The 12,452-nt window shown below is 38.6% G+C and overlaps 1 protein-coding gene across 1 annotated transcript in view; it reads right to left on the bottom strand.

Moving 5' to 3' along the window:
- Window positions 1–12,452, bottom strand: part of plxna1a (plexin A1a) — a 311,729-nt gene that overhangs the window by 62,302 nt on the left and 236,975 nt on the right. The window contains exon 11 of the mRNA XM_066698365.1: window positions 2,271–2,367. Coding sequence (XP_066554462.1) covers window positions 2,271–2,367 — 97 coding nt within the window. The remainder of the gene's footprint in view (window positions 1–2,270; window positions 2,368–12,452) is intronic.

The following is a 12,452-nucleotide window of genomic DNA, read 5'->3' as shown; positions in this document are numbered from 1 at the left end:
GCACAAAGTAACTGTAATATGCCTTCTCATATAAAATTTAATGGATATGGACAGGTACTGCGCACACAGACACTAATGGCTCATTAATCTGCTTCAAATCCAACTGGCTTCTGAAATGCATCTTAAAATGAAGTGAACTACAGACACAAATTGGGTAGAAAATTAAAACACCGCCGAGTATGCTGACTGTAAAAGAACCAGTCGGGTTTTAACATAATAAAGGGAAAGAGGGGGAAGAAAAAAAAAAAAAAAAGGGAAAATCAAGAGACTTCCCATCTCCCTAATCCCCCTAGCTTGTTTGGACCATGGTAAATCAGCAGCATCATATTTAATAGGGCCGCAGGACTTCAGAGGAGACGTGTCTTCATCCAGCAAAGTCTGTAACTAATCTGATTTGTCACGGTTAAAGCTTAAAAGTAACCCTTGCGCTAATTAAACTGAACTAAATTAATGATTTAATTACATTAACATTTCCCTGTTACACGAGGGTACGTCTTGTGCAGAGCACGGGCGGATAATTCATGGAGTTGAGCCCAGGATGCCCTTGGGCACCGATTCAGCCACTTTCCCAATGGCGAAAGACTCGCAGGTTCTTCTGTACTGTCAGAGCTTTCTGGTCTAAAGACTGCCTGGCAGGCCTTTACTCCACACGTCCCTGTGACACTGCGAGGCGCCGGTTTCACCACAGGACCTTTGTTTTGAAGATAAACACTAACCCTTACTGCTAGAACCCTGGGGATTTGGAGGAAGGTGGTGGGTTCAGTGTCACACTGAAAGCAACTAAACTTAGAATATGTAAACTGCTACCCTACAGCTAGGAAAAGTGCCTCTGACTATGGATCTAATAACACTATTTAATTCTGGCATGCTGTACAAGTGATTATGTATTACAGCTTGCCCCCAACCCCCTCCCCCTCATTTCTGTTCATTAAACCTGCAGATACAACATTGTCATTTTACATGCTAGTGACTGGTTTTAAGGCCGCCATGAGCGATTAACATGTGATTCTCTTTGTAGTATGACGCATTCCTCTTCACCTTTAGGGCACTATGGAAGCCAAGGGCAATGTTGTTATACTCCACGTTATTTCAATAGCTCATGTCTCAGTGATGACTTTAATCCAAATATTACAATCCTCCCATGTAGAGGTCATGAAAATGTTCCAAATGACTGCTTTAGTGCTGCATGGTTAAAGAGTCTGTTGGTCTGTACAGTGACTTTTTTCACTGCAGTTAATCAAAAGCAAGATTAATGTTTTCACATTGGATCTCCTTTCACTCTATCATATGATCATCCTGACACTTTTCCACTCTCTAAAGTTACACTTCTAAGCAAGGTGTCATGACAAAATAAAACTGAAAATAGGTACAAGAGCCCAGTCTTTTCCTGGATGAGTCAACTCCTGATCCACTATAGTATAGTTCACTTCCTATCCATCTTTTGTCTCCGTTGACTTAAATCACCTTGCAAGGCTATATTGCTCTAAGATTAAATTAATTCCCTTCAAAGGCATTAGTCTTCACTAGATGTATTTTAACTTTTTTTTTCTGCCCCTTGTCAATCGAAAGCCTTGATACTCGAGACTTGGAAATCTCCCTGAAGTAAGAGTTAATGGAAAGTGATAAGCAGTGAGAGCCAAAACAAAGAGTGAGCTAAGCTTTCCGAGCACCTTGTCAATTGGAAATGAATAGGTTTCAGCCTGTGAAAAGATTAAAAACATTTTTTCTTCCATGAATCCATCTGTGATGCCTATTTTTTATTGTGTGTGTGTGTGTAGTCTTTTGAAGTAATGCAAACAAAAATAAATTAGATAAGTATTATTGAAGCTGGCATGCAGGGCTAGAAGGGCATTGATGCATTAAACTGGTTTAATCCACTTTTCAGTCATGCTTAGAGGAATATGGTTGTGATGGCAGTTTTCTGGCGGGGTTGCATCTCTGGACATTGTGATGGCTGCTTTTGTTCAACTACATAGTCCAGGTTTGATCATCATAAAGTTTTAGTGTGGCATTTGGCATGATGAATGAGAATTCAAATGCAAAGTAATCATTCATGGTTATCATCATTTGTGAAGTCCTGGACAGTAGGTGCAGGACAGGAGGGTTGAGTGCTCCATCAGTGACACATTCAGGTGCAATTGGCAAAATATGAATGCTTCACAAATACAAATAATGAACCAAAAGGTAAAATATACATTTCCACACTTTTCAGAGGCTTACATTTGTTTTGTTTTTTTAACAAGCATAGATAGGATTTGGAGTTTCCGTACCTTGAATGTTTTGGGGGTTGTCAATGACAAAGTTTCCATTCCATACCACAGAGAGGTCCACAGGAAGATCGCTGATGTCATTTCCTTCATAGACATACTGCAAGACAAAATAAGCAAACAATCAATGTGGCTGTGAATACACAAAGTACAATAGGCAACCCAGCTCCTTCAGTTTAGATCACACTTAAAGGGAGGAGCACTTCAATGAGCTCATTGCAAAGTCTCTAATCCAGTGTGATCTATTTTCCTCACTGCTCTTTGGGCAGACTTGTTATGATTCTACTATCCACAGAACCCTTTAAAAGACTTTGTCTTGTAGCCGGGATCTTTGATAAAAAAAACTTTTCAATGAGCCATCATTAAACCTTCCAATTTCATAGCATTAACTGGCCAAGCCTTAGCTGTCTTCTCCTAAAGCACTGAGCAAACACTATCATTTAAAATCCTTTAATAGATATTATTAACAATCAAGCAATTCCTGTTAGTGTTGTCATCTTTCACTGATTAAGTACCGACACATTCCAGTACTACCTTCACCTATTAAACAATCTACTCATTAACACTTGAACTACATTTTACTCCAAGACAAAATGTAATAGCTCTATCTAGCTCTAGCCCTTCCTCTATACTCTATATTTCCCAGTTTCCCAATGTGTTGTAACACACCACACTTGCCTTTATCTTTGCCATTACACATTTAGTAGCTCTTCTGTTATTTACAGGCTTTTATATGGCAAGAAATGTATTCCAACAAACAATGAAACAGACAGATATACATCAGCTTCCATTTAATCTAGTATACATGTCCCCCATGAGGAAGAGGTCCAGCAGGATAAAGGTCAAGCACTTTTCTCTCTCTCAAATAGTCTAAGGATTACAAATGAAAAGGATGCACAAACGCTGCATTACAATTTTGTTATGAAACAACAACCACTTTTATTCAAACCAGTTACTGAAAACAGAAACAGTTTTGAATTAAGCAAGAGTAATTATAACACATCTATGCCTATCTATATCTGTGTGTAGGTGCACCTGCATGTATATAAACACATAAGAGTATCTGTATTTTCTAAAGCCAAGGAGGAAGTATCTCACTCCTCAGTTTAGGAGATGTAGTCTATATATCTCCTCTCTCCCTGCCATCAGTATTCTGATCACAGCTTCACAGCAACACCCTGCCTAGGCCCAGATCAATACAGTGCTGAGAGCAGCCAGAATATTCCTTGACAGGTAACGACCTCCTTCTGAGCACAAATACGAGCAGCTCTCAAAAGAAAATGACAGGCATGTCAGAGGAGATTAAATGAATGATTCATGGCTCTCTCAGTTTTGTCAAGGAAAGAAATGTAAAAAAAAATAAAAAAAATACAATAGAGGATATATCTGATAAAGAATAGTCTCATTCAGGTATGTACGGTAAAGAACACGGAGGTAGCTTTTTGCAAGTTTATGCTTAAAAGCTGATAATGGCTAAAAGGCCAGTATCAATGAAGACTGTACCTCTCCACATTTTTTTTCTTAGACTTTATCACTGTATAAGTACTGAAGCATTTTTCAAAGGAGAAAAAATAAAAACTTCAGTGAAAGATGAGATCAGGATTTTCCTTTCAGTTGAGGTATTTATAGTTTCCATAATGTTGTTTTCTGGGGGGACATTATTAACTGAATCGGTGAGCAAAAATAAGAGCTACTAAATCAATCAATAAATACACTGAAAATATGCACAGCCCATTTTATTCAGTGTTCTTTACAGGATCCATGGTACAGAGTTTGGGAAAAGCCATAGGTAAAGGGGATTATAGTCATGCTGCAGTATCTACAGGAGGTAGATGGACTAGATTTACCATTAAGTATGGAAGAGCACAACCCACATTCACACCACACCTCAAGAAGGGTAGTTGCCTCAACCTTATGAAATATGTGCAATGAACTATTATAACTAGAGCATGAGCATTCAAAACTCTGGTAAGACAATATCCAGTGAGAAAACATCTCACCAAATACCCCAACACTTAAAGACAACAAGATAACACACACCCCTAAAAATCCCTGCTAAAAGGTGGCTGTACAGCTTTACAGCTCTACGGCAGATACTAAATATACAAAGTCTGTTTCTAACTCTTCACTCCTGCAATTGCTTAATAAAGTTGTCATTTGCTATATACTGGTACCAGTCATACATTTGTATTAAAGAAACAGACAGTAAATTAAGCCAATGAGATTTGGTAGCTCAAACAAAATTGGCTACCAGGACACCACAGCTTTTCAACTACAGATATCTAATGCACAGTACCAACACCACACTATCATGCAACTAGGCTGGAGATAATAGGAACCTAAATGATACTCCCTCTCTCTCCCAAGCACACCAACACACAGCTCTAGTCACAGCAAATTAATGATGTGCTGCTTCTTAAAACTGCATCACTGGGATGAGGACCCAGGCTGTTGTAGAAAATAAAGCACTGCAATGGGCGAAATTCAGATTAGCATGTCCACTGTGATTAGAATTCGTATCCACACTCTTCCTAAAGCCGAAGCTCGTCCACTATTAAAAATATATACATTAATACTGCATTTATTACTGAAATTATTCCTTATTCCCCCTCTCTCCCCGCAGAACAAAAACAGATCTGCTCAGGGTTTTAACATGATGATATTTATATTCATGAGCACCTCTAGGTCAAGGTGCCAAAAAAGAAAGAAAAAAAAAATGGCAGAAAAAAAAAAAAAACTAGAGCTGGGTCTAAAAAGCAAGCAATCTTCTTTTCTGGGCTTTTTTCCACCTATCTTTCCTTTAGATATCTGCCTGCAAGCTGCTTTTACAGCATCACAAGATGGGGAGATGGCTGGCAGATCCGAATTACCGAGTGGAGGCCATTAATTTACACATGAAATAAGTGGCAGAATTTAGGCGTGAAGAGCGATGCTGGAGAGTAAGTGAAATTGGCATTTTCAATTTGTACACTGACATGTCTCATTTGGGCCCCTCGCATCTCCTGCATGCACCCAGCCTGTAGCTGTCCTAACATTTATTAGCATCCCTGCCCCACTCCTCCAGAATGAGTCGCTTCTTCACCAGGTTTGTAACCCTTAAGGCTCCTCAGCCAAGAAAGAGACAACAAACAAAATCCTCCGCGGTCATCACAGTAAATCCAGTCTGCTCTTTTATCAAGTACTTTTTATTTGTTTATTCATCAATGTTACACTTTCAGCACATTTTCTTGTGGAAACAAATAAAACTACTCGTTTGAAGGCGATTCATTTCAATGTAGCAATTTTCCTTCCCACTTTCCAGAGAACTGTGGAATTCAAATTGTTCCAAATCCTCATCTTGACTTGCTGGATGCAAAAAAAACCCCACATACGAGCCTAGCACCTTAAAGCTTTTGTGTTTCTTTTATTAACACAAGAAACAAGCTTTACTGCCAATGTTAACATCTATTTATTCAATACTATGCAGTCTCTGATGAAAATGACACTTTGCTAGCAGAGTGCTGATAAAAATGATTTAGGTTGTGTTCTTCACTCAAGCCTAAAAGGTAGACAGAGCCCGAATTCAAGATTTAATTACAATCAGCTTGGGTACAGTCATATTTCTATTATACTTTTTCTACTGTTCTCTCTACCAGCTCAGTGACTGATTTCAATTACAATAAAGAGATGAGAAACAAATGTAATCCTGATATTTGTGAAGGAAAAATTAACAAAAAAACAATACCACCAGGCTCAAATAAATTAATCTACTTTGCAGCAGCAAAAACTTGTAGAAAAGCTTATAATCTTTGTCTGTAATAACTTCCACAAACAATAAAACAGAACTTAATATAAGATAATTTGATTCCAACCCTCAGTTAGGAGCAAACACTTTCCACAATTGCATTATACAGTCAGTTCAAACACTTGCAGCAAACGTCACCCCAGGTCAATCCTCTGATCTTATTGAAAATCTACATAGGATTAATTTTAGTTTAAACGGTATCTACTAATACAATCACGAAAGCAATACATTCTCTTAGTAACTCAGGCTCTGTGGACATTTACGAGAATGAACTCTAGTTTCATCAAGACGTCCTGAAGAAATGATTCCACTATTTAATCACTTAATTAACCTATGTAATCACACAATGCACCTTTACATCTCACTGGGAAAAGGTCCTAATTATTTTCATCTATAAATCTGGTGAATGATCCAATATTGCGAATTGCAGACTGTTTAGCATTTTATCCACGCTATCAAAAGTACTAGAAGAAAATACTCGGTAATCAGCATGTAGACCTTTTATAATCACAAGAACCCACTGCACAAACTGCACTGGGTACTCGGTTATTAACTGGAGATATTGGGACGGCACTCGATAATGCTAACATTTCAGGTCCTGCTTTCAATTACTTCTGTAAGGCTTTTGGTACTTTTAATCCTAACCTACATTAACAGTTTTCAGTATTTCAACACCTACCCAATCTTAACTACTCTCTTACCTTAGCAATCAAACTCACAGTTAAATATATATATTGATGTTATAATTCTCCATGAGGTGAGACACTTAGGGGGCTCAGTTTGTGAAGCTGGTTTATACTGTGATTTTCATGTGAATGCTTTTACTTACACTACAGTTTTCCACTGATTAATTAAATCCATCAGTCCTTAAACAGAAAATAAAATGGTGCATCTAGTAGATTGCATTAATCAGTTGCTACAAATGCCTCTTTTATCTTGCTCAGAAGTACATTAGTCAGAGGAAATACATCTTCAGTAGTTTACTCCTAAATTTAAAAACATTTACTTTTTTGGATGCCATACTTGTACCTACCATCTGTTAGTGCCTTCCAGTTTGGTCAACAATACTACGAGAATTCACAGTGAAATCTGATTTCTCACTCAAATATTTTCTACGAAAATCCTTCTGGACATCGAGACCCAGATTACACCATTTGAGGCAACAGTATACTTATTTGTCTGTCTGTAACCAGGTGCATACATACAACTATCAAAAACTACCTACCCCTCTATATTAAAGTAGTCATGTCAAAGATGCTTCTTTCACTCAGTTTCTTTAAGAATGCATATCAAATGAAAAATCAAGAGATGCTATTTGGAATTGAAAGCAAACATAAAAATGTAAGTATCCCTGCTTTTGTATACATGAAGTTTACCTCAATATTTTTTTTTTATTTCTAAATACTAATGCTACTACAATACAATTATCCTGTATACATAAAATAATAGAGTAGCCAATTAAAAATGCATGTTATAATGGACAAATATGTACAAAACCATTCTGTTCTGCAATGACCTCAGATGGTTTATACAATTTCTTCTGGATCTTAATAAAGCCTCACTCATCATCGAACTAAACCATGTCAATAGCTGCTGGAGTACAAATCAGTACAGTTCCTGGTTGGCTTCTGCACTTCATGTCCTGTTTTTGTATCTTTCTCAGTACTGTAAGCTAAATCTGAATTTCATATACACTTCCCTCCACTCCCTCCTGCTATCCCCCACACACAACCCCCCCTCATACACACACCCAAGAGACCACCCAGTTAGCCTGGGAAAATCCTCAGTTTTGGACATGAAGCTGTCACAGGGCTCCGTAGCATGACCTGGGAGCTCAGGCTAAAGCGAACGAGGACAGACGTGTTTTTCTCAATCAGTTTGCAGGTGAGTGGTGTGAGGAGGGGGGCCTAATACCTTCCCCCCACAAGACCAACTCCCCCACATCTGGAACTGATGTATGGTGGAAAGATGTCAACGCTACGTGATGTGCCAAGTTGAACTTGTTATCAACATGAGCATGTTGCCAGGTCTCGGGGAAAACAACAACTCTGATCCGTTCCAGAGAAACCTGTAAGTGCCGGAGAGACTTGCATTAAGAGCACGAAGACACTTGTATTTACGGTTTTCCCCCACCTCTCTCCCTGCGTGATGCACATGCATTTTTCATTAAGGAGACACCAAAAGGCAGCGATGCTCTAACTCAACTTTCCACTCAGGCCTGCTACAAGGCTGCAACCCAGCTGCAGAGCTCAAGTGTATTTCACAACTCTCACAGGAGCAGGGCCAAATTAAAATTTAAAATGCTCAATTAGACACTCCAAATACAGTGCAAGCTATACGCCCCGTTCATGATTTATTAACTTAATTGCCACACTGCAATAATATGATGGGACTACTAAAGTATTTATGTATTTTTATATCTTGGGTCTCCTCTTAAGTTGATAGTGCTGTGTGTTAAATAACATGGATACATTCAAAGCAATAACCTTAATTAAATGGCCTTTTTGGCATCTACCATGATAGCCAAAGAGATTTTGAAAAATAATGATTTGCAATTGTTTATATCTAAAATGAGTGATATATTAACGATTTAGCAAACGGATCGGATTTCACTTTTTTTTTCAAAACTACTAATTATTTATGTCATCAATGCATAAAAGTTTTTCTGTTTTCGAAATGACCTTTATTTTGGAATGGAACTCTAGGGAAGGAAGTATCTTGTCAATTTAAAAAAAGGATATCCAGTCCTGCTAAAAGAGCATCAAACTATTGAAATACAATTGCAGGAAAACACCATCTACGAAGTCTGTGCAGTCAAAACCCAAGAGGTTCCCTTTTTGACAGAAAATGCAAAATGTAAATGCTGTATTACGGCTCAGATCAGGGCAGAGCAATACAAAAAATGATTGCATTCTGGGGAGGGAAGGAGAATAGAAGACCACAATTAACCCTTTCATTCTCAATTGGCAACATTTTACAATACAAGAGCTTGCTTACATCTACTTAATATATCTGTAGTGTTTGTGATTGAAAATTACATCTATGTCATCTTCTCTCTACATATAACTCCAGTAAAAAAAAAAATGTCTCAAACTTGGTCACTAAAAGCAAAAATGTTACAGGAACAGGAAACAAACAAGCATGGCAAGATGCATGCTGGGAATAACAAGAAGAGACTGAAAAATAAATGAATGAATCTGAGAACAAACACAAATATGTGACATCTTTGAAATTGTGAAAATGTTAAACTAGGAATGGGCTGGACACATTGCAAGCAGAACAGATCAGAGATGTACAAGAGGAAATTACTGAATGAATCCCAAGAAGTGAAAAAAGACCAAGAAGAATACCACATAAAAGATGGGAAGATTAAATAATAGGTGTGACATGGAAAAGAGAAGCTGTAGATCGAAGCAAGTGGCAACATCTTGGAGAGGCCTTCATCCATTAGTGGATCGATATGGGCTGATGATATATAAACAATACACTCACCTAAAGGATTATTAGGAACACCTGTTCAATTTCTCATTAATGCAATAATCTAACCAACCAATCACATGGCAGTTGCTTCAATGCATTTAGGGGTGTGGTCCTGGTCAAGACAATCTCCTGAACTCCAAACTGAATGTCTGAATGGGAAAGAAAGGTGATTTAAGCAATTTTGAGCGTGGCATGGTTGTTGGTGCCAGACGGGCCAGTCTGAGTATTTCACAATCTGCTCAGTTACTGGGATTTTCACGCACAACCATTTCTAGGGTTTACAAAGAATGGTGTGAAAAGGGAAAAACATCCAGTATGCGGCAGTCCTGTGGGCGAAAATGCCTTGTTGATGCTAGAGGTCAGAGGAGAATGGGCCGACTGATTCAAGCTGATAGAAGAGCAACTTTGACTGAAATAACCACTCGTTACAACCGAGGTATGCAGCAAAGCATTTGTGAAGCCACAACACGTACAACCTTGAGGCGGATGGGCTACAACAGCAGAAGACCCCACCGGGTACCACTCATCTCCACTACAAATAGGAAAAAGAGGCTACAATTTGCACAAGCTCACCAAAATTGGACAGTTGAAGACTGGAAAAATGTTGCCTGGTCTGATGAGTCTCGATTTCTGTTGAGACATTCAGATGGTAGAGTCAGAATTTGGCGTAAACAGAATGAGAACATGGATCCATCATGCCTTGTTACCACTGTGCAGGCTGGTGGTGGTGGTGTAATGGTGTGGGTGATGTTTTCTTGGCACACTTTAGGCCCCTTAGTGCCAATTGGGCATCGTTTAAATGCCACGGCCTACCTGAGCATTGTTTCTGACCATGTCCATCCCTTTATGACCACCATGTACCCATCCTCTGATGGCTACTTCCAGCAGGATAATGCACCATGTCACACAGGTCGAATCATTTCAAATTGGTTTCTTGAAAATGACAATGAGTTCACTGTACTAAACTGGCCCCCACAGTCACCAGATCTCAACCCAATAGAGCATCTTTGGGATGTGGTGGAACGGGAGCTTCGTGCCCTGGATGTGCATCCCACAAATCTCCATCAACTGCAAGATGCTATCCTATCAATATGGGCCAACATTTCTAAAGAATGCTTTCAGCACCTTGTTGAATCAATGCCACGTAGAATTAAGGCAGTTCTGAAGGCGAAAGGGGGTCAAACACAGTATTAGTATGGTGTTCCTAATAATCCTTTAGGTGAGTGTATATAAAGATCTTAATTATGTAAGATCAATATATTTTAACTGGAATCTGTGATAAAGCAGGAAAAGTCAGCTATCTTGGGGTTAACAGTGAACTGGGAAAGAGAGAGAGGCTGTAGGCTACCAGAACTTCTGTTGTGAGATCTCTCCCCACAACAATGGGGGAAAGGGAAGCCATGAACACCAGTCTTGTGATGAAGATGTGAGTCAAGTGAGGCAGCCTTGAGAACAGGAACAAAAAACCTTAACAATTCTATTAGAGCATCATGATAATCTCACGTCAGTAGGAGGTTTGACTGCGGCCGTCCTGCTCCACAGACATTGCTGACCCCAACAATATGACCTCATCCTCCCAGCGTTTCCCCTTGGACTGGGGTGCCGTGTGATCATGAAGCAGACAATCAGGATTAATGGCAGAGGTTAGAGGCCACTGTCACAGACCAGAGAGCAGCAAGACTCGGAGAATGCCCCCATGGATGCACCCGCTTGACAGCTTTCATATGATGAATTAGTTACTGTACAGGCTGTTCTTCTTATTTTGGGGTGGGTGTGGGATGAAATGCCTCAAGTTACATTGTACTTCTCGAATTGCAAAAATGAATATACATTTGTCGTCAAATCTCTCCATTCAAGGTGACTGAAATTAGTTAAGATGGATGTGTGTGTTGCCTTCAACTGGATTGGATTATATAATTTCCTGCAGGTTGATTCAAGTGTGCAACAAACTCCGAAAAGATATAATATATACATTGAAACTGTTTCAAACACTTTTTATTTGCATATCTTGTAAATTTAAGCCAACACTTGCTCATCACTTTACTATCTGCCTGGAGGTTTATTCATTTGTGCTTTGTTAAGAGTGCATTAAAAAAAAAAATCTTCTTTGCTGTAACAGATCTGTACATAAATGTATATCTTTATATAACCATGAAGGATTATAAATCACATTATGCAACAAAAGCCATAGTGCAGGTAAAGATTTCAACAGATAGATAAGATTTTACAGATCAATGGAGAGGCTTGAAAACATAATAATACATTCATGAAAACAGTATCACTTCACTAACACACTCATGTGGTCGCAGAGGGTTTACACAGAAAACCATTAACTCCAGATACCTCCCATTGACATGATAGTGACTGGAAACAAGCAAGCTAATTGCCTAAACTCTACTCCAGCCCAAAGCATGACCTCACCCTATTTGTCAATGAAAAATATACTTCTAATAATGATCTTGAAAAAGTAGAAGGGGGGTAAGCCTGCATATATTTACATATTTTCTATTCAATGATATGTTCACTGGAACCTTTCCATATTCAATGTGAGGAAATCAAGTGTGAAATGATAAGCTGCATTCTCACCGCTTCTAATTAGAAGGGTTTAATTAAGCTAAAACAACTAATTTTAATTACATTATTTTGCATGCATGTGTGTACACTTTAAGAGTGAGATGCTACAACAGATCTAAAACAACAACCACTACAAAATTAGGATTTTCTTAGGATTGTATGCGATTTAACGGAAGGTAGAGAAACAAAACATGGCCTACATTATAGTTTATGAACTGAAAAGATAGTGAAATTACAGGGCACATACTTGAAAAAAGATCTTAAACTAAGTTTGACATGTTTTAGTATATGGAAGTTTGTAGATTCGCTATATGAAATTCATACTCTAGCCTGGCCAAAGTAAAACA

This window comes from Amia ocellicauda, chromosome 3 (assembly GCF_036373705.1).
Source record: "Amia ocellicauda isolate fAmiCal2 chromosome 3, fAmiCal2.hap1, whole genome shotgun sequence".
Taxonomy (NCBI): domain Eukaryota; kingdom Metazoa; phylum Chordata; class Actinopteri; order Amiiformes; family Amiidae; genus Amia; species Amia ocellicauda.
This window is presented reverse-complemented; position numbering and strand designations above follow the sequence as displayed.